Here is a 23,949-nt window from a genome sequence, read left to right on the forward strand (position 1 = left end):
AGCTTATAAGTCTACCAGTATCCTTCCATTCAGCAATCCTTCACTACAGAAATGATTATAAAACCTATAGGAACCCAACTGATAAAAATAGCCATATGAATGGGCAAAATCTAAGGAAAGGATATTCCTTGCACCATTGTATGTAATAGCAAAACAAGGAAATGACTTATTCTAGTATTAATTTTCTATTTGTACAGAAGAAAGAATCATGCATATACTATGAAATATTATGTAGTCTTTAAAACAAATAGGGCAGATCTGTAGATATAATTGGGCATAAAGACTAAAAATGCTTTTTATGCAGGAAAATCAAGTTATAGAATAATATGCATAACATGATCAGTTTTCCATTAAAAATCATTGTGTGTCTCTTGAGAGGATTTTGTTTCTAGGTTTTGCTTGTTCATTTGTTTGTTTGAGATAGGGTCTCAGACTCTTGCCCAGGTTATCCTGAACTCACAGAAATCTCCCTACCCTCAGATTCCCGTGTAGTGGATTACAAGCATGAGCTGCCACACACAGGTTCATTGTGTGTTTCTGTGTGTAATTGTATAGAAAAAGCTCTGTGGTACATACCAACAGCCTGTTGCTTGTGGGCATGAGGATGAAATTGAACTAGACAATGAACTGAGGACGGAGGGCTAGAGATGGGATTTTCTTTTATACACTTCTGTTTTTGTTTAAATCCCTTTGCATTCTAAATGAATTGCTTTTATTTTTTTTAAGTTAAAAATGAGGGAGTAATCTGATACCACGCATTTCTGAACGTTCCCAGGAAAGAACTCTGAAGGCAGTAGCGTATTTGTTGCAACATAATCAGTGTGTCACTGTCCATGTGATGGGAACAGCGTCTAATGTGCGCTGTGTGGTCTTTGGGAAAAATACAAAGTTTTTGGGCTTCAGTTTTCTGAAAATGGAGATAATACCTGCCCTACTTATTTTATCTCTAGTCATGGGAAGAAAATGGAAAAGCAGTTTAAAAATTATAAAGCCCTCCAAAAATGTGAAGACTAATATTTCATGTGCCATTTAATGGCCCACTTCTTTTGAGCAGTGGTCAAGCAACATAAAACTTCAGTTTCAAAGGGAGAATTTGCATGATTTCTTGGAGTTTAATGGAACCCCCTAGGTTTTATATGAACACAGTATAGACATTCTCCTTAAATGTTCCAGAGTGTTTTGTGGGAAATATCCCGTTACAAATAGGTGTTGGCAAAACTCTCAAATTGTTTACTCCACTACATAGAGCCAACTAGTTCAGCCATGTTGCGTTAGTCAACGTGCTTTTCCATGTTCAGGGTCTAGCATTATTACGTGGGTGGGTGGCTAGATATCCAGGCTTGTCTGGATCTGTTTCATTTTACCCTGTCCATCTCATTTAATTACCAATAATGCTCTTTTCTTTTTTTCTTTTTTCCTTTTTTTGGTTTTTTGAGACAGGGTTTCTCTGTGGCTTTGGAGCCTGCCCTGGAACTAGCTCTTGTAGACCAGGCTGGCCTCAAACTCACAAAGATTCTCCTGCCTCTGCCTCCCGAATGCTGGGATTAAAGGCATGTGCCAACTGCCCGGCTCAGTAATACTCTTTCATTCCCCCAAAGTTTTCTAGTTATAAAGATCAATGTCTTAGGGTTTCTATTGCGGTGATAACACAAGACAACCAAAAACAACTTGAGGAAAGTGGTCTTTGGTTTACATATCCCAGGGCACAGTCCATTGGAGGAAGCCAAAGCGGTACGTCAAGGCAGGACCTGAAGCAAAAACCATGGAGAGATGCTGCTTAGTGTCCCTTGTCTTGCTCAGTTTGCTTTCTTATACAACCCAGGACTACAGTGGTCTGCACACACCCCACATAAATCATTTAATCAAGAAAGCATCATATAGACTTGCCTACAGGCCTGTTATTGAGGCATTTTCTCAGCTGAGATTCCTTTGCCAGATATGTCTAGATTTTTTTGTCAAGTTTATAAAAATAAAACAGGCAATTGGTTATATTGAAACTCTGCTACGGTCACATATGGAATGTTGGAGGAAACATAGAAATCCCCTGGTTGAAAAGCACTGTACCCAAAAAGGAGACTAGGTCATGAATTTGAGAGGGAGTGGAAGGGAGAAAGGGAGGAATTCTCGTGGGGAGGGAGTAAAGGGAGTGGAACTGATGGAAATGCAGTACTCATACAGTGAAATTTTCAACAAAGCAAAAGAAAACAGAAAATGGCTCAGGCTAAACAAGCTCTTTCTTTACTCACCTCCATAGAAATGCCAATGTTTTCTAAATGCGAACGCTGGCTCTTTTGGAGATTTGATGGCCTTAGAATCCAAAGCTTAACCAGGGCTTAGAAGAACTGGTGAGGGCCTCCAAAGGGCCAGCCTACAAGCTGTCCGCTAGTTCAGAACTTTCCCTACACTTTGTCTCCAAGTCGCATTGATTAATTCTCTTGATCAGAAATGTATTTAGAGGACAGAAGCAATTGATCATCAAACAATGAAAAAGGATTGCAAATTGTTCATCGGTTCCCTCCTGCCCTGAAGGTGGGATCTTCTTTTACAGAAGGGCTGCTTCCTGGAGGAATACAGATAGAAAGGAGGAAGAACTTTGGAGTATTAAGTATCTGCGGAGTGAATTCTCCCATAATGACAACCTCAGGGGACTGTGAAGGTGGGCTCAGAAGGGAAAGGAGGTATCAAGGACACACGATACTGATTTGCAGAAAAATGTCTCGTGCACAATTCCTACCTTGAAGAAGAAAACCTGGTTTTCTCTGCCATCTGCTATTTCTTCTCTTTCTCCCCATTCTCTATTGCTCAGTACACCAAATTAAGCTGGTTCTCAAGGAAGGTCTGCATAGGTCTGGGAATATGACTCATCATATTGCTGCTGCAAGAATATGGATTATTGGGTCCATTTTGGGACCCACTCTTAAGTGATGACCTTCCCACAAAAGGCTTAATCTTTCTCCCCGAAGGAGCTCACTGTCCTCAAAGGGCACACTGTCACTGGATTTAGGTGAGACTCAGTTAATGAAAAGGAAACTCCAGGGAACATTTGAGTACCAACTTCCAATATTGATCACCTCCAAACAAAATGTAAATTGATAAGCAAGGGCACCCAGAGGAGGGTTGACATGTATATTTATTTACAAAGTCTAAGCATGTGCTTAGGCAGCAAAATGAGGGAAAGGAAAACTCTAAGGAATGGAAGTCCTTAAGGTTTGGCATCAGACATAGGTGTGGATAGGGAAAGGTTTAGAAGGAGGAGTCTGTTCTGATGAACATGAAATGGTTTTCTGAAGAGGGAGGAATTCACTTGGCTGAAGAAAGATAGAGGTAAAATCGGTTTTTTTTTTCCTAAATTAAAGTTCATAAAGCATGTCGTTTGAAACGGGCGTTTTTCATCTGACTAAACACTGAGCAATAAATCTCTACGGCATTTCCTGTGGCTAAAGTTGAGATGTAATGAGGATCAGATCATAAGTAGCTGGGAATCCAGATGCAGGACTCTAGGCATGCTGGCAGTCCATGGAGAGTGTTACTGAAAATGCCTTACTAGAGTTGGGGCCTTAGCCCAAGACTGGGATACAGGATGAAGAAGTCCAGAAGAGCCTTCACAAGGCAGGTGCTGAGAGTCACTATAGAGCTGGAAGCAGGACGAGGGGATGCCCTTAGGTTTCTCAGAATATCTTAAAAAATGCTCACCTTCTCCCATGCCCACCTAGTGAACCCCTAATTTCCAAACAAACCCCGTAGCATCTAAAAAGTAACTTAATTCTGCAAAAACGCAGACTCAACTAATGGAAGACTTGGAGCATCTATTAACTCCCCTGATTTTGCACATTAAGTTAGTGAGTATTGCATCGTTTCTAACTTGGAAGACATAAGAATGGAATTTTACTTCCATTTTTGATAGATGATGAGCCTTAAAAAAAAGCAATGTGTTTAGAATTTGTTCCCATAGGAATGAACACGTTTTTACTTCACAGTCTCTGGGCCCTTTCTTTGAACCTCAAATCCCCAGGGAAGCCTATATCACCGATTGACTAACCTAGTTTATGAAAGGTGCTTAGTGGGTTAATGCTCTAAGACTTTCGTGGAACTATGTGAAATTAATTAGCCTTGTCAAATTTTATTTGCTTAACTTCTCTCCAACTATATCTTCATGGACCTACTTGAAATTAATTAACCTTGTCAAATTTTATTTGCATACGTTCTCTTACAACTGTATCTTCTCTCCTCCACGTACAAGTTTTTAATAAGCTTGCTTTTAAACAATGTGAGCTAAGAGAATCTGTACAAAGAGCTGGAAGAATTTAAATCCATGAGTTTATTTTTAACACAGTAGCAAATATATCAAGGGAACACACCCGGGGAAAAGTGTTTCAAATAAACACAGATCTGCTGGGAGAGAGGTCTGTACCCAATAAGCAAGCTGGAAGAGGCCTATTTGCTTGGTGATGCCCAGCAGATAAGCCGGGCAAACCTCGGTGTGATTGAAGAAGCCAGTTTCATACTAGCCTAGTTCAGGCAAACTCCTGACGGGCACCTGCTGCTCCAAGCAATTCTCAGGATGATGGTGTTCGCGTTTTGGAAGGTCTTTCTGATATTAAACTGCCTTGCAGGTAAGGAATGGATCTTCCAATTATCGCTAGCAACCGGAAGTCGAATTGCTCTTTAGACTAAAATTGCAAATTTTTACAGAAATCTTCCTCTCCCAGACGTCCAAGAGACTGTGATTAGTGTGCTGTTCTTTCTCTTTTCAGAACTTTTGTTTAGCAAATATGTTCCTCCGTGTTGATGATTGGGAGGTCAGTCTGCAGTAAAATTGGCTTACACCGCTTCTGAAATATGTTTTCCAGTTGGTTTTCCTAATTTTTTTTATTTAGTTTGAAAGGTGAACAAGGGAATTTACTCAGAAAGCAAAGTTTGTGCTTAAAGATAAGATTTCTGCGTTAGCTCACTGTTTCCCCAGAGTTCACCATGATTCACTCACTTTGCCACAACAAGCGGAGCCAGGGCTCAAGACTGTGTGAGCGAGCATATTTGTCTCGGTGACGAGAGAGACTCATAGAGCGCTCGGTTAGCAAAGATTTCCTCCAAAGTCTGGTTTTCAAGTTGTAGGAATGCATTGCAGAAATTACAGTATGGTTGGTTTTAGGGATTTGAGCAGAACAAAATCATTTTTAGAGACTCAAACTGTTTTGTTTGTTAAGCCCGGAAGAGGTAATTAATTTGGAAAGTCTCTTGGCTGAGGTTTTAAAGCAAACGCCATGTGTCTTTTCAATCTGTTCTGATGGTAAGTTAAGTTTGTGGTAGCTACAATAATGTTTATCAAACATTATTTTTAAGTCATGCATAATGTTAGTCTGTCAGTAGCTTACAATTTTATAAGCATATTTAGTGATATGAAAGCCTGCTCAGGATAAAATATGTGAAGTGTCAAGACATGCAAACATTAATTATAATAAATTAAAAGAAGGAAATATAATAATCATGGTTACTTCTGAGTTATATAATTAAAGATTTTGATTTTATTTTCCTGATTTTTTATGATTAGGAAAAATACTAATTCTAATATTGTCTTCTGGTTAGTAGTAAATCTTTAAATATCCATTCTTAAATGTTTAAACAAAGATGTTCTATGGAGTCAAAAGTCACCGGAAAGCAATTTTGAATTTATTCTATGATCTTTCCTGGCCATAGAGCCTGAAACGTGTTACTTAGTTACTTTACCTTAGAATTTTGTTTCTATTTAATAAATATGGTAAATCTCTGTCATTCCCTTCGATTGTTAGCTACTTTGGTCAAACCATAAGTTTTCTGCACCAACCCTAAATGAGCACACCTTTTAATTCTTTATGTAAAGTCTTACCCTGTTCTATATTAGAGATAGGATCATAATAGGTACATGAATGACTTGTATTATAAATATATGCATATAAATCTATAATTTTACTGATGATAAATAGAATGGATATTCACTATATTTGAGAATGTGTATATTTATAAATGAAAATATAATCTTACCACTCAGATTTGAGTAAATTATCAATTTCTCTTTATAGGAATGGATATTGCATTCAAATGGAGCCTATGCCTTGTTCCTCATTTTTTATTATTTAAACTTAGCATGATGCTTGGATCTTGTTTGTAAATTTCAATAGATGGCCCAATCAGAGTGAGCCATAAACACCTGGGTATTTTTCTTAATTAGTGGTGTGGTTTTGTTGTCATTGACATATGCAGTGTTTTAGCGGGCCCAAAGCAAACTCGGATAACACAGCAGGTGACGTGGAAATGGAGTATAATATAATATCATCCACTGTAGTCGCATTCGTGTGAACATCAGACAAAAGAAGATTTAGGTAGTCTATATGTGTTATTCACAGACATCCAAGTCACTTCACTGTCCTGAGCCATCAGCTGATGGCATGGCTGTAGGAAAACTGATAATGTCTCTCTAAAAGTACAGTTTTATACTTAACCTGCATTTGTTTCATAGAAAGGCTATTTTTTTTGTATCAAACATGTTGCATAGTAAACATGTTGTAAGAAAAATTCGCTACCCCCAAACCCAAACATCTGGAAATGGTTTTCATAGTCACATTTAAAATCAAATTTCTGCACAGCTAATCAGGAAGACATTAGTTTAATCAAAATACTTTCAGCAATGTCTGAGGTCTTATTTTAATTTCCATTTCAGCAAAACTAATTTTAGTTAAAACTTTCTCCTGCAAAAATTGATGCAGATCGTTTTAGCTCCATGTGATATGTAATTGTCACCTGGTGGAATATGTCACTCTTGTTTTCATCTAAGGGAGGTATGCATTCAAAAGAAGTAATATATTTGAATGTTGGTTTTGAAATCAAACGCAAAAATTGTATGATCCTTTGGTTATATTATTCTGCAACTAAAAAAAAAATGAAGCAACTTTACATGGAAGGGGGCAGAAATGAAATCACTTGAAGTGCACCCGGTCAGTACAGCCAGTTGGGCAGTATTTTTGCTGTGGCACAGTAGTAGTCTACTAATCCTCCGAATAAGCAAGGGCCTTACCCACATTTTAGGCATTAAATGGGTGCATAATCATCACCAAAATAGAGCACATTTAAACTCTTTAGAATGCTGATTAATTTAAGCATACACATCTTGAATTATGTTCCTTAGATGATAAACACTTATTTTTAGAAGCAGCCATGTACATTTCAACCACATTCACAGTTTTGCTTTGTTTATTAATTCAATCAAGTCATGGAGGAAAATTGTAAGTCAGGGTTTTGTTTTGTTTAAATCGGGTATTAGTCTTCAGCCTATTACTTATGTGCATTCGGTTAATGTGGGTATTTTTATATTGTTTTTCAATATAAAGTAAATTTAACCCAAAGAAAGAATTCTTTTTCTTCTGATATTCACAGAGCTACCTCCTGGTTAGTACTACGTTTGCCCTGTTCATTATCTACATGTGACTATCTAAATTTAAATTAATTCAAGTTAAGTAAAATTACACCATGACCTCATCAGTTTTCCTAGCCACATTCCATGTGAGTAGTGACTACTAAACTGAATGGGGTGGAGCCAGAATATTTCCACGTCCACCTCCATCTTCAGCTTCACAGAAAGTTCTATTGGACGGTGGTGAGCTAGAGCATGATCTTAGAGGATTAAATAATATGCAGTAACAGAATGCTTTCTTTCTTTTTTTTACTATCCAGATCTTTATTTTCAATCACACTGTCCAATCCAAAGATACAAAGCTGTTTACAGAAGTGGTTTATTCTATGTACAAGACAGAAAATACAAAAGACTGATCCGAGCTAGTAAAGCACATTTGTGAGGCTCTTCAAAGGGACATAAGAGCCAATTGAAAGAATGGGCAAATGCCAAAAATTGAGAAATTAAAATTATAACTAAAACTAGAAACTAAATGCCCGTGAACCCACAATGATATTTTTCCTGTGTAGAGTAGAATTAATGATAATGGAAATCATTTTTATATTCTGGGATAAAAAACACTATATCATTTTGATATATATTTATGTCTCTTATCCTGGAATATCAAAATGATTGGGCAGTTGTATTTCAGGGACTCTGTTATTATGATTGCAATTGTTTGAATCTCTGCTCTATTTACCTATTGCCATTGTACCCAAGTACTCCCATCTTCAGGCTACTGAACATTCTTGTCATAATTAACTATATGCTTTTAAATATACTATTGTTGTTAAAGAATATGTGACATGTGCATAGTTCCTCTAAATGATGTGCCATATTCTATAGATTAGTATGATGTGTTTCAAAATAGAAAAATATTGATGTTTGTGTCACAAAGCACTGAAATATTGAATTTCCTTAAACAGATGAATTGAACAGTTGTGCCATGAAGGAAATATTTTTTAAATTTTTACAACTATTTTATGTGCATGAATGTTTTACCTACATGAATGTATGTGTACCATGTATGTTTCTGGTGCCTACGGAGTTTAGAGGGGTGCGATCTGGAATGATAGGGATAGTTGTGAGTCAGCATGTAGGTGCTGACAAGGATACCGGTGTCTTCTTGAAGAGTAAAAAAATGCTCTAAACCACTGATCCATCATTTCTGATGGATCATATTGTCTTATATTAAAATATAAGAAAAATCCATTTCTGAAGGCTCATCAGAAGTGTCAGTATATGTACTTGGTTTTTAGACTCTTGTTTCTCAGTGTTTCATTTTTCTGTCATCAGATTTCTTTGGAATATTCCTGAATCATCTTCTCCATTTATATTACTGTCACTGAAAAGCAATGCTTGTGCTGAGATCATTGAGGGATTGACTTGTCTCTCTCTGCTCTCCTGGGACCTTACACCTCTTCTGTACATGTTTCTTCTCACCCTTTAAGAGTCAGGTTATACAAACAAGACTATTCATTAGTTCTTGATTTACACTTGGAATTTGAAACCCTTGCTTCTGTGGTGATATGTACACTTTTTTAGTGCTCATTGGTCTGAGCAGAGATTCTTCCCATGACTTCTTTCCCAATCATAACTCCTTTAATTTCCCACCACAGCATAATCTTCCAATGTGAAGCAATTAACGGCGCATTTTCTGCTGATGCTGTTGTTAGTACCTTGATAGCCAAAATACTCTATATTTTTTATCCTTCTTCATATTTTTTATTAAATTGCTTTTCCATTTTACATACCAACCTCAGTTCCCCTCCCTCCCCTTCTCCCATCCTGCATTCACTCCGCAGAAGGGGTAAGGTCTTCCTTGGGGAATCAACAAGGTCTGGTATACTAACTTGAGGCAGGACCAAATTTCAAAAAATAAATATAATTTATTTTTTCACTTTTTTGTTTGTTTGTTTGGTTTTGTTTTTGTTGTTTTTTGGGAAAAAGTTTCTCTGTGTAGTCCTGCCTGTCCTGGAACTCCCTGTGTATACCAGGCTAGCCTCAAACTCTGAGATGTGACTGCCACTACCTATTAAGATTAGGGGTGTGCACCACCACCATCTGGCTTCACTTCTAGGGAAAAAAGAAGATAAAAGTGTTTCTGTCTCAGGCCTGTGGGTTAAGTGTCTGTTGGGTGAATGAGTTTCATAGTGTCTGGGAAAACCAAGTTATCTTCATTATTATGTTTTCTTTTCTCATTTACTTTTTTACAAACCCAGTGTTTTGGCGATTTGTCAAATCCTCTTCTACTAAATCATTTTCTGTATTGAATTCAGATATCCTGATTGTTTCATTGATTTCTGTAGAGCAGAGAAACCATACACCTGCCTGTGGTTCACTTTGTTACAGGGGCTTCTGGAGTATGGTGTCCTTAAACAACCAAACATATGATATATTCAAACTGTTAAATCTCACAACCAGTGTGTAAATGATGTTCCATGATAAAGTTTAGATTGATGCATGTCAAAGAGATACAAGCCAAAATGAATGAGCTCCAGGTAGTCAGTGCTGAGACATTTAGTCTATTATCATTACAGCAGGAAGCAGTCAATCACGGTACTGGAGCAGTAGCTGACAGCTTTATGTCTTGATTCTCAGGCAGCAGGCAGAAAGAAAGACACGAGGCTTGGCATGGGCTGAGGTTTTTCTAAAGAAATTTATTTGAAAAATTAAAAATTAAAAACACAGATCTAAGCTCTGTTGTTTGTTGTCACTTTATTAAGGTTGGCCAATGCCTGAAAACTATCTGTTCCTCAGAATTTAAGAATTGTTTATGTTGCTGAATATGGGCAATATGAGCAATAAAATGGTTTGGTGATTTTGCTTTGCCAATTGTTACCGTGAGACAATGTATAGTGTTCTTAAAAATGTCCCATGTAAAGTTTGAAAATACTGTCTGAATTCCAATATGTAATTTCTGAGCTTTTACAATCTCAAATTATTACAGGCATATGTGTCTCTTATGAAAAATAGGAAATGTTTGAATCAGATTTGTATTGCTTATATCATTGAATTTCATTCACTACCACACTGATGGGCTAGAAATGGCTTTCTGTTGCTTTGACATGGCAGTCAGAGATTGGGATTCTCATTCAACATTGTCTCCCCAGTATTTAGCACGAAATTGATGTTCAACAGGTTCCAGTTAGATGGGAGGTGTCTGTAATATATCAGAACATCAATGATACTGTAACACATGCATCCCATATGTACAAGTATTTTTCAGTTAATTTTAAATGGAGAAACAAGAAGTCAAATAAGAGTCAGGCATTGTAGTCATCTATTTCTCTGAAGATTTTTTTCTGCATTGGTGGTGATCAAAATCAGGGCTTTACACATGCTAGCCAAGTACCCTGATCCATATTTTCAGTCCTGAAGACTTTTTTAATGTATAACTTCATCCTCAATTTCCTTTCCTCTACTTTGAATTATTTTTAAGTAAAATTAGATTATTTGTCTTCCCAGGAAACTCAAATGGAAATTATAGAACTAAAAAAATACAATAATAAAAATAAGAAACATGCTGATAGACTCAGTAGTACAGCAGAGATGACAGGAAATAGAATCTGTATCTGGTGAAACTATTGTTCAAGAATTAAGGGAAAATAATAATGAGATTCTCAGTCAAAGGGGGAAAATATCTTCATCTAGCAGGCATACCCTTGAAGAATGGCTCAAGGAATTACTTCTGAAATATAGAAGATGATAAAAAGAAAGATCTTAAAGCATTATGGAGACAAAAGGAACAAAAGAAAGGGCAGAAATATGAATATGTGTATGTGTGTGTCTGCTTTAACTCATAAATGCTGTGTGTCATATGTGATAATTGAGACAAAAACTACAGCACTCTCTTATACCATTATCCCAAGACAATGACATGTAAATATTGAGAAGGTAAGTGGCCCTAAATGTAAGTGAAATTTACACATATCACTCCAACTAGTAAAATATTGACACCAGTAGATTGCTATGTGGTGTAGGAGTTCCTTCTGTCTATGTGTTGCTTTTATCGATTAATGAATAAAGAAACTGGCTTGGCCTATAGTAAGGTAGAATTTATATAGGCGGGGAAAACTAAGCTGAATGCTGGGAGAAAAGAGATGGAGTAGGAGAAAAGCCATGGAGCCGCTGCCAGAAACAGACATGCCAAAACTTTGCTGGTAAGCCACTGCCACGTGGTGATACACGAATTAATAAAAATGGATTAAATTAATATGTAAGAGTCAGCCAATAAGGAGCTAGATCTAATGGGCCAAGCAGTGATTTAATTAATACAGTTTCTGTGTGGTTATTTCGGGAGTCTGGGCAGCCAGGAAATGAACAAGTAGCCTTACTACAACAAATTGGCATCCATTCACATATTCATACTGGTTTATTTAATCTTTTATTTTGCAGTGCTGGGAATTGAACTCAGAGTCTTGTGCATGTTATGTGTATTACAGTACTTTAAATTACATCTTCTTGTATAGAGCGCACAACCAAACAGTAGCATAATGGACGTTTTCCCCCAAGCACCTACAGAACATGGACTAAGAGAAACCACATACTGGGCCCTGAAAGCCTGAATTTAAAATAATGGAAATTGTGCACAGCATGGCATTTCAATATAATGCAACTAAACACAAACCAGTAATGAAGAGAATGAGGTTGTAGCTACTTAGTATGCCTACTTAGCACGCTCAAGTCTCTGTTTTTCATCTTCAACTCCATAAAAAGTTACTGAAGTTCCTCAAAGTGGTTTCTTTATGTGCAATATTTCTGTCTACATTTACTCTGTTAAAAATTAAAACAAAAAAATTAGGAAAATATACAACACATATTCCTTTAGTCACCAGATCAGTGACAAAAATTACCTGTTATTTAGATTTTGGTTCACTCCACTCATAAAAGGATGAAAGTGTAAAAGAAAACTGACATCTTAGTACAACCTTGGATATAACAGATCTCCCAGTAAGCCCCTCACCCCCACCACATACAGTGGTCTTGGGTATAGAACTCATCTGGAATTTTTGTAGTTTGGGATTTGAAAGCCATAGCAAAGCCTTAGCTTCTGACTTATCTAATTTTTCTTAAATAAATGCTCTGTATTCAAGGATGACTGTATCATGGGAAATCTGTATTCAAGGACCACTGTATCATGAGAAATCTGAGTTGGTTGTTCTTCATCCTCAAGCCCTTTAGTGTCCCTGAGCAAGACCGTAAGGAGCTGTGTATAACCTGACCCATATATGAATTGCTAGTCCGGTATCACTACCTCACTGTCACCTAGGTTTTGATCATCTTCATGTCATAACTTGTTAGAAACTTATGAGTTAGAAAGTCTTTCCTGTGTTTATTTTCTGCCTCAGGTCTCCTGTATGTTTCATTCTGCTCTCTTCCCTGTCTTAGCGTCACTAGACAAGATGTTTTGTATTGTGTGATGAAAATGCCATCAGAACATATGTACTACTAATTATCTGATGCTTGTCTTTTCAGGTCATGTTAGTATGGTGCAAGTGACCATCCCAGACAGTTTCTTGAATGTGACTGTTGGATCTAATGTCACTCTGCTCTGCCTCTATACCACCACTGTGACGTCGCTGGACAAGCTCACAATCCAATGGTCTTTCTTCCACAATAAGGACATGGAGCCAATTTCTGTAAGGATTCTCTAAATTATTCCCACTAAGTAGTTCTTTTTGAAAACCGTTGGGATGAGCATATGAAGGAACAGTGAAATATGAAGGAACTAGTGAGAACAATGACAAAACTTGAGACACAGAGTTTTTAGATAGCTGTTTAGGGAAGACAGTCTATCTGAATGACGTGGTCTTTGTGTTACCTTGTTTATGTTTGTCTGTTATCTCAATTTTGAATAGTCAGCACCATATATATCATGTATTCCAGAATAGCCACAGGCTTCCTCGTATGTGAAGTAAGCAGTAGCTTTTTAAAAGATATCTTCCAGAAGTCTCCCCGTTATTTCCAGAAGAATCCAGTTCACATGCCAACCCCAATGACTCTGCTTAATTTAATGACTGGGATCTGCCTGTGAAGGGAATTCACTCATTGTTCCAGATTGAGTCCTGACAATTAGAGATTCCACAGATCAGTGGAGAAGGATCATGGTAGCATTGAACCCTATGTAATCGAGGGCAGCATGAGGTTAGAAGATAAAGAATGGAAGGGGTGAGTAAGGGGTTTGGGAAGAGTTGCCAGAATAGGGTGGATGAGCACCTATGGGGAAGGATGATGATTCCACAGGCAAAATGCCTATCGCTAGATTTTCTTCATTTGACTTTGAATAGTAATTATTTTTGAAAATTATCCCAAGAGATAAAATTGTATTACAGAGAGATGTGTACATCTGGGCACATGTGTATGCAAATGCACATACTATTCGTACCTTTATACATCTCTTGAAAAAGATCTCCAGTTACCAGGTTCTCAAAATGATTCATGACCCCAAATAGAGAAGAGACAAGCACCGGTGGGATGGGATAGTCAGCGGCTCCTGGGTTGGGCTTTGGAGGAAAAGGGAGCTTTGTTCATTAGAAAGATAAGGGAACATGGCCTAGAAGCAGAAGTGGAGGGAGAGGAAAGTAAGCCTGGAGGAACTACATCTTACCCAGCTAAGCTTCTGCTTAGCTCACTGACTCTTTGTTGGTACTCAATTTCTTTACCTGAGACTGTGAACTTTTCCTTATCAAAGAGCACACCCACAGGGAGAGTCCTTCAGTGGTACCCTGTATTCAGCATTAAACAGTTTTGTTTAATATTGGTTATGGTTAGACAATATTGGTATTACTCCATGCCTCCCTCTCTTTCAAATACAGTAGAATGACAGTACTCATGGCGACAAGGCATATGAAAACACTTAAAAAATATAAAGCCCTCTCACTCTTATCCCATGCAAGCATCACCATCAACAGCAAATAATAATACTAAGGCTGGCCAGGCGGTGGTGGCGCACGCCTTTAATCCCCCCACTTGGGAGGCAGAGGCAGGCAGATCTCTGTGAGTTCGAGACCAGCCTGGTCTACAAGAGCTAGTTCCAGGACAGGCTCCAAAACCACAGAGAAACCCTGTCTCGAAAAACCAAAAAAAAAAAAATGCTGCCAGTTTCTATCCCCAAAGTGACCTGGCATGCTTGTGTCAACTAAAAAAGAATTGCTTTTGCCCACAGGTTGTTTTCAATAATCACATGATTTGTTCTTTTAAAAATTTGATTCCTTAGTAGTCCTTTCAACACATTGTCCTTCTCTTTTTTCTAGTGCTAGCTGAATTTAGAGAGACCCCAGCATCTTTTGAAATGTCTTGTGCTTGATACTCAATGCAAGATGTACTCGACTTCCTGGAGGCCAGGCAAAGCGAATCTGAGCTCTAGAGTGCAGATTCTTCACTTTGCATCCCCTGATACTGGAATTTACAGAGCCACCTCTTGATTGAGCTCTAGCCGCTTAGAAGCTGGGAGAGAATTGTGACTAGCTCTGAATTTTTCTTAGGGAGAGACCGCAGGGCATGAAGCTGTAGCCAATTATCGTGCGTTTGGCTTGAGCTCGGGACTTCTCTTAGAACTTTTGAAAAATCTTTTGACAAGTATTTGATGAATTGCTTTCTCTACTTGCCAGATCAAATGAGGTCCTTTCCCCTGAGCTGCTAGATGAAAGGAAAAATGCTTGAGAGCAGCGCAAAGTCTGTGTGAGGATGACAAGGACGATCAGGGCTGCTTGAGGACAAGGAGGGTGAAAACACCTGCCAAAGCAAAGCTTTCTTTTCTTCCTGTTGTTCCATCTTCCTTCAGCCTCCTTCCCCTGCCCCATTCCCATCACAGCCCCCTTTGAGCCCCTACTCCAAGATAACTGGATTTCCTCGCTTCCCTCCTCTTCTCCCCCTTCTTCCCTCTCGTCTCCTCTCCCACCATGCGCACATGGGCTTTTCTTTGGACTCAGTTTGGAGTTCCAGTAGAAACTTCTGGATGGATATCAGTTCTGCTCCTCACTCTGCTACCTATTTGCTGGCTGGATAACCCTGGACGTTTAGAGACACTTGACGTTTTAGAGATTCAGATTTTCCCATCTGAAAAATGGGGCTACTTACCTATCTTAACAGCTTTAATGAAAAAAATTGAATGACATTGTTCTTGTGAAACAGTAGGAAGTCTTCTATACTGCAAACATTCAGTTAATGTGAGCTATTATCATTACTATCACCATTCATTAAAATTTGATTTTGCAAAATTATCTCATCCATGTCCCAGCTATATCAGAGGGACCAGGAAAACCAGCCCAACAAGATACACTTAGTATAACTATGTAACTCAGCCATGACAGCTCTTCAAGGATTTCCTGACCTTGAACCCCCAATTGCTCTCCCTACCAGATCCCTAATGGCTAGAGGGAGAGCCCAAACCCTTTTCTTCTGCTACTTCTCATTCCTAAGCAGAACTTGTTCAGCTAAGAGTTCATAGACATCCTGAGTTGAGATACTATTTTTCAAAATACAATTTGGCTTTGACTCCTGGTGCCTTCCCTGCTCATTTTCATGAATTCAGACTTGTGTAGAACATGTTGTAAGTTTTTCTAGTGAATGCTGGTGGGGTATTTGGGGATGCTAAAAAGAAACCACTAGGCTGTAGTGGTTGGTAGTATGATTTCCTAGTGTGCATGAAGCCCTGTGTTCAGTCCCCAGCACCACATAAAGCAGGCATGGTCACACATGCCTGTAATTCTAGGACTCAGTAGGTGGAAGAAGGAGGATCAGAAATTCAAGGTCGCTAATGGCTTCCATGAAATGCTCTCTGAAGTCACCATCCCCCCACACATATCTGTCATAGAGACTGCTGTTTATATAACATTCTGTGACCTATGAGAGTAAGGTGTTGCTAGACTGACCACTGAGTGATTTAATGCAACTCCTGAGTTGATATAGCAATATAGCATGTAGCATTCAGCTCTCAGATCCACCCGTTTCTGCTCAAACACAGCATGGCTCGCACCCCAATACTGAGGGTATGGAGGAAAAGGCAGTCAGTCAGTGTCTAAATATGGCGCATGCAAGAGACGCACGGGGAAGATGTAGCTGGACCTCTCAGGTAAGAAAACCCATTGATGTACTACTAGACCCCTCCACTAATTGCAGTCTAGGACACTAGCACCTGCCTTAGGAGTGGGGTGGGAGGGTTTACATTTGATAACAATACAGATCAGTGCAAGTCCTATATAAATCTGGGGAAGTTTATTTTGTTGTGGTTTGGTTTTTGATACAGGACCTTGCTATAGAATACAGGCTGGGGGGCTGGAAAGATGGCTCAGTGGTTAAGAGCACCGCCTGCTCTTCCAAAGGTCCTGAGTTCAATTCCCAGCAACCACATGGTGGCTCACAACCATCTGTAATGAGATCTGTGCCCTCTTCTGGCCTGCATGCAGAGTACTGAGAATACTATATACATAATAAATAAATAAATCTTTAAAAAAAAAAGAATACAGGCTGGCCTTGAACTTGGAATCCTCCTGCCTCAGCCTCCTAAGTACTGGAATTAAGGTGTGTATCATAAAACTAGAAAAGTATGGCCTTGAGCGATGGCTCCGCAGTTAAGAGAGCTTGCTGATATTACAGAAGACCTGAATGTGATTCCCAGCAGCCATGTTAGATGGCTCACAATTGCCGGGAGCTCTAACTCCAGGAGATCCAACAATTTCTTCCAGCCTCCTTGGGCACCTTCCCACTCACGCAGATAACCCCACATAGATACACACACGTACATAAAAATAACTTTTAAAAAATAAAATAAAACCTAGAGAAGTTTTGAGTTTACCTTCTCATGCCCATGCTTGGAACGCTATTATTTTTTAATTAATTAACTAATTTATTTATTTTAAAACAATCTTTTCTCATTTTATATACCAATCCCAGTTCTCATTACTTCACCTCCTCTCACTCCTTCCACCTCTCCCCACCCTCATCCACTCCTCAGAGAGGGTAAGGCTTCCTTCCCATGGGGAGTTAACAAAGTCTAGCACATGGCTTGAGGCAGGCCCAAGGCCCTCCCCACTATATCCAGGCTGAGCTAGGTATCCCTCTAAAGAGAACTCTCTTAATCCTCTTCCAAAAGATTCAGGGTGGTGGTGGTGCATGACTTTAATCCCAGCACTTGGGAGGCAGAGGCAGGCGGATCTCTGTGAGTTCGAGGCCAGCCTGGTCTACAGAGCAAGTGCCAGGACAGGCTCCAAAGTTACACAGAGAAACCCTGTCTTGAAAATCAAAAACAAAATTAAAAAAGGTTCAGGCCCTAGAGCTGCTCTGATCAGGCTGGTGGCCAGCTTTTGCCACACCTCCTCCTCTTCAAAGTCATTGCATTAAATAGCAATTGACTCTGGGGCCTAGAGTTTCTCAGTACCCAGGGCCAGATTCTGTGTTTCATTGAAGGTCCTCGCTAGGGAGGTCCCTTTGGTGCATGGAAACTGCTCTTGCCACAAGTTCTCTGATCCTGAGGACAAAAACTATCCATTTGGTCCTCCCTTCAGAAATGTCCTGTGTTCAGAAATACGGAGAGCTTCGCAGCATCCCTCAGGGGGTACCCTTTTCTGGAAACTCACCTGGCACAAGCAGGCTAACAAAGAAGTTTGGGGAGATCTGGTGCCCCTCTGGCCATAGATTCTTCCCTTTCCAGGCTAGCTTGTTATGCTAGAGCTAGAGACGACACTTATACATGAATAAAATGCATACGGACCCTGTTTAGTGTGGGTCCATTAGACAGTGCTCCCCTAAAGTCCTCCCTCATATCCACAGCATGTCTACAATTTAGACAACTCCTTCCCCTAAATTTATTGTCTTCATATTTTCTGGCTTCTTACATTTTAAAACCATTTTTTCCTGTAGAAAATGGTTCTGTAATCTAGGTGTGTGTGTGTGTGTGTGTGTGTGTGTGTGTGTGTGTGTATTCCATCACTTCAGGGAAATTTAATAATGGAGAGGGCATTGATTTTATTGTTTTAGAATCTCTAGCCCCTAGTGACATTTGGTGGGTGCTGGCTTAGAGCTACTAAATGTTCTGCAACACATGCAGCAAAGCCATGCAGCAAATCGTCCCAAATGCTACTGTGGCTGTCAGGGAAGACCACTACAAGGCTTCCATCTCTTCTCACTGGTGTTTATCTGCTCTGGAATTTACGTCATTTCTGTTGAAGAAGTGCCCCTAAAAAAAAATAAAAGAAGTCAGGGATCGCCCATTAGTTCAACCAAAAATTATGCAAAGCAGTCCCTCAAACGGTGGATGGCTCAAGCAATAACGAGCTGGTGAAATGGGACAAGAGAGCCTTTCCTGCAGTATCCTGTTTCTGTTCTGTACAATCCTAGCCTTAGCAGTACAGGCCAGACAACATTCTGGGCCTGAACCCTCTGCTGCTTTCCCACCCTTGCCTAGTTGCTTTAGGAGCAAGGCCGGAAAGCAGGGAGCTGGAAGGGAGGAAAAGGAAAGAATGTGTGGTTTAGCTATGGACGCCCAGGCTTCCATATCTCCCAAAGGAACCTGGAAAGCAGCTCTGGAAACTAATGGCAGTTAGTAAAGCCCACTCTGACTCCAATGGAAAGCAGATGGGGTCCTTTCAAGCCTTCCTGCTCATACCCCAAGCTTCTTGTTTGGGAGTGGGAGTGCGAACTGGAGGAAACAACTGGCTGCCAGCTGTGCAGCCTTGTGTGACTAGGAACTTGGCATGATGGGCCTAGGAAGGCGGCCGCGTAAAGATACGGAGCAGCCTGAGGCACAGCTGGAGAATGTGGAGTGTATTGTGTGGCCAAACTGTTCAGTATTAGAAGCAGCAGACCAGGAAACGGCACCAAAGGGCAGGAGGGAGGAAAGGGAGATGGCTGCAGGCAGTGGAACAGCCCCAAGGGGAAGGTAAATCATCAGCCTTGTCTCGGGCAGGAACCGTGAGACTTGGGTTCCAGGTTTGACTATGAATTGGCTCTCTGACCTTGGGAAGAATCATTTCCTCTATCAGGGCCTCAGTGTCCTCTGCAATAGATGAGAATGAATTCAAATTTGCAAACTGGAGGCTCGGGGCCTGGTTTGGCCAGCAGATATATTATGATTGGCTAGGCCAGCATTTTGTTTCTATAGGGTATGCCAGCTCCTCCATATACCATGGTCCCCTCTGGCCTGCTCCTACTTCTAGACCCTGTGCCACCTTTGTCTCATATGTCCAATATCCAGCAGGCTCCTGAAGGCTCCTGAACCTTAGTGACATGAACTGAGTGATCTCAAAGAGGATCTAGACACTACCAGGCTTCTGTGACTCTACCCACCAGCCACCAGCGTGGCAAAGAGGGCAGGAAGAGGAGACATTGAGATAAAGCGGGACTCTGTCATGAACATGGGCACAGGCAGCGATGGGTAGAATTTTGGTTTTGTTTTTTTGGTTTTGTTTTTTTTTTTTTTTTTTTTTTTTTTTTTTTTTTTTCGAGACAGGGTTTCTCTGTGGCTTTGGAGCCTCTCCTGGAACTAGCTCTGTAGACCAGGCTGGTCTCGAACTCACAGAGATCCGCCTACCTCTGCCTCCTTACTTTAGGAAACATGGGGATGGATTTTCTTAAAGCCAGGCTCCTCTCATCCTTGCAAGGATGCAGCCTGTTGAACACAGGAGGCTTTTCCTTGGCCTCAGTAGCTCTGATCTCCAAACTGATAATACTTTTTCTTCGCAAAGGATGTCAGCCACCTAGTGGTATGGGCCGTGCCTTGGCTGTTGTTCAGCTTTAACTTTTTTTTCTTACTTAGCTTTGATCTTTTAAGTATTACTCTTTGTGGAAAATGAAACCAACTTGTAGCCCTTCCAGAGTGATTAGATAAGCAGTTTGAAGAAAACATTCCTTTCTTGTTTTCTTCCCAAGGACAGAGTTAGCAGGGCGGACTTGCCCAAGCAGAATGCCCCTTCTGTACATCTGGCTAATGCTTGGAACTTCCCTTCCCAGACAGCAGCCTAAACTCAAGGCCTTTACTTTTTAGGTCTCCTGTCGTATCCCTGTAGTATCTATCATCTGTGAGGGAAATATCGATTAGACAACAGTGTAAGAAGCAGGATAGAAGGGATGGGGGGCTTTCATAGGTAAGGTACACATCTGAGACCTAGGCCTATAACCACCCTGCCTGGTCTCTGTTGTTGTACCCTTCCGTGTCCTAGTCCTTGCCTTAAAAGTATTCTGTAACCTTCATTTCTACATAATCAAGGTCACTTCACCTAGATCCTTTAGGACTTCCTGTGGTAGGATTGATGCTGTATCTCACTCTGACATCATCAGATGTCACAAAGCAGGGCTGGCCTGCGTCCTCTTGGGAGCAGAGGGACTGGTCAGAGGCTTAGGTTAGAAAGGACTGTCTTGATTGCAGCGGGCGGTGTTCCAGGTAAGTGACCACAGGACCTCACGCTGTTCATTAAGTAGTAAATATATTTTAGTGTTTCCTGCCAGGGTAGCACAGTCCTTTGATAAGTTAAATCTATCCCTGTCTCATTTGAATACCTTGAGTTAATCGTAGCTCTCTGGGTTCTCTGTCAAACGCGTGTCATCAGGGTTTCAGTTCCGGAGGCATGAATAAACGAAGTATAGGATACTGTATTTAGGGCAGGAAAGAATGTTAGAGGAGACAAAGGAGAGAATAAGTTCCTTTCACTTTAATTATGCTCATTTTTTAAAAAATTTTCCCTCAAAATTCTGCTTGTTGGTCTTGCTTTAACATTGCCTTTCTGCATAAAGGGGAAGAGGTTTGAAGTGCACTAGATAACATCTTTTGGGTTTTCTGACTGTTTTCTCTTTTTTAATAGATTGGGTAAAGAGCCCTGGGCAAGGAATTAGGGAAACTGGTTCTACTTCTGCTTAAACTTATTTTGCTTTTGTGTTTCACCCTTTTTTTCCTCACCGAGGGTGGAAAATAAGACACCGTCCGTGCTAGGCAAGCGCTCTGCCATTCAATGTCACACCCATCCCTCAACTTACTTTTAACATTTTTTAAATCCTCCCCTGGCTTCAGTTTCTTGTTTAAAGTCAGGCTAATGAAGTAAATGAACTGGAAGAGCCATCTAGAAGATTTTATGAAAATAACTTGTCTCATTAGACTACAGCAATCCCAATTTACGAGACATAAGCACCAATTGTGGAATGACACACATTTATATTAATTTCGCAAACTGTGTACACAGAATGCCTGTATTGGAAAGGGAACTCAGATCGTATTACCTCATCTAGTGATTCCCAAGGTGCAGCCACTCATGCCCCAGCCTCATAATTTCTGTCATACTCGTGTATCCCCAGAACTATTTTTCAGTTAATCCTTTCTATATTGACTGAGACTTTTTAAATCCAAAGACCTTAGTGTCACCTATGCAACAATGTCCATGAAGTTACATATTTGCTATGCTCCATGTGCTTCTCTTGTGTATATTAACATTAGTAGGTTTTCATGTGGACATCACTGGAAATCACTGTCCTACTTGGTTCTAGCTCCTTGTGCACATTTGGAAACTAAAGGTTAGAGAGATTAGCTTTCTTGGCCTCTTATCACTCAGCAAGTTGCTATGGAGACATAATTAGGGAATACCTCATGTGACTACATCACATCAGAGGCAGAGCCGTGGGGAAAGCCTAGATCTTATGACACTTAGTTCAGACTTCTCTCAACCATGTCACTCTTATCCCATGGTTGCCATTAATACCTAAGAGCCACGCAATTTAATGTAAATGTAAGTAGAATTCAGATCTTTCTTTAATCAATTATTTTATTGTAAAATTTATTTTTAATAATGTTGCTAAATACTAGTATTTTTATTATTTTTAAATTTTGTATATGTGTACTGTATTAAATTATTTCTTTCCTCCCTTTCCTGTCTTCCTCTCCCTTTCCTGTCTTCCTCTCCCTTATCTTCCCTTCCCCTGTGGTCCCTCTCAAATTCATGTGTTTTTCTTTAATTATTATTACATATATAAGAGTAAATATATAAATACAACCCATTGGGTCCATATAGCGTTGTCCATATGTATATATTTTTAGAGCTGGCCACTTGGTACTGAATAACCAATTAGGAGGCTCATCCCTGGGAAATACTGATTCTCCCTCTTTCTGCAGTCACTAACTCCTTGTAGCTTTTCTTTATACAATATGTTTTGAGCATATTTGCCCCCTGTACACTCTTCCCAGACCCACCCGCTTCCCTACCCACCCGATTTTGTGTCCTCTCTTTTGCTACCCATCAAATCCAATCTGCACTGCCTATATATTCTTGCATGGGTGGCCTTCCATTGGAGGGCAATTGACTTATCAGGGACAACACTCTTAAAACTGGCTCTTTCTCTCTCAGCAGCTATCAGTTGCCAATTGTTCCTCAGTTAGGAGTGGACTTCATGCCCACCTTTCCCAAACTCCATGGAGGATTTGGTCTTGCTTGAGCATTCATGAGAGTGTTTGTAAAGACAGTCTTGCTATTTAGCTTAGGTGGTCCCCAAGAGACTGAGACTGCAGGTTTATGTCCCTGCTTGGCTCAAGTTCAGTACATTGTAAAGATAACAACAGCAGCAACAAGTGAATCCTGGGCCTTCAGATGTGTCACCCGAAGTTCTTAGCTCTGCTATTTGACACGGAGAGAAAGATGGCAGGTAACAGGGACCAAGCACACTGTAGGCCTTTTGCTGGTTTACCTGGTTTTATCCTACCACGGCTACTATGAGAGAATGAGAGCAATTGATTTCTCACAGAATAGTCTGCCCTGAAGTATTTTACTTCTAACAAACAGAATGTATCCAAGTGCACAATCTGAGAGATACGTATGCGTGAAAGAAACATGAACATTTGAGCTTTTAGGGAGAACAGTCTCAGTGGGCAAGGTAAACTCAAATCAGAAGTTCATAAAGTGGAAATACCTCTTGAGATCTATCTTATGTACCGGTGAGTTTCTACCAGGTAGACTAAGCAGGTGAATGCTTGTTTTCCTAGCCAAAGGTTAGAAGTTAAATCCTCTGAACTCCAATTGTCTCTTTTTCTGTAAAATAAGCTTCCTAGTCTCTGATCTAGTGACATCACAGAGCTAGAGGCAAATGAGGTAATGACATATACAATCAAAAAGTTAAATGCCCCACCGAACTGAGAAATCTTGGCTACAGGGACCATAGATAGAAGGGACTTTCTGGAAATTTCTCCTCATTCTGGATTGTAGTAAGGAGCAGCAGGCTATGTTCCCGCCTGGATCCCATATGGCTAGCTTAGCCCGGAAATAATAACACACAAATTGTATTCTTTTAAATACTTCCTGGCCCATAAGCTCTAGCCTCTTACTGGCTCTCACATCTTGCTTAACCCATTTCTATTAATGTGTGTAGCATCACAAGGTCGTGGCTTACTGGGAAGGATTCTAGCCTGCTTCCATCTCGGAGAGGAGAGCTATGGCGACTGACCTCATTGCCTTCTTCCCAGCATCCTGTTCTGTTTATTCCGCCTACCTAATTTTCTGTCCTATTAAAGGGCCAAGGCAGTTTTTTTATTTAACCAATGAAATCAACAC

At 40.0% G+C, this 23,949-nt stretch overlaps 1 protein-coding gene across 2 annotated transcripts in view; it reads left to right on the forward strand.

Annotated features, from left to right (window-relative positions):
• Positions 1-4,524: 4,524 nt before the first annotated feature.
• LOC121437235 (V-set and immunoglobulin domain-containing protein 1-like) overlaps positions 4,525-23,949 on the forward strand; it is a 31,975-nt gene continuing 12,550 nt past the window's right edge. Inside the window, exons 1-3 of one of the 2 annotated variants that reach the window (XM_041637098.1) lie at positions 4,525-4,613; positions 12,902-13,065; positions 16,392-16,499. In XM_041637098.1, the coding sequence (XP_041493032.1) occupies positions 4,562-4,613; positions 12,902-13,065; positions 16,392-16,499 (324 nt within the window). In that variant the 5' untranslated portion in view covers positions 4,525-4,561. The remainder of the gene's footprint in view (positions 4,614-12,901; positions 13,066-16,391; positions 16,500-23,949) is intronic. The other variant, XM_041637099.1, reaches the window with a different exon arrangement.

This window comes from Microtus oregoni, unplaced genomic scaffold, assembly GCF_018167655.1.
Source record: "Microtus oregoni isolate MIOR12 unplaced genomic scaffold, Mior012 000050F_ref0000143, whole genome shotgun sequence".
Lineage (NCBI taxonomy): Eukaryota > Metazoa > Chordata > Mammalia > Rodentia > Cricetidae > Microtus > Microtus oregoni.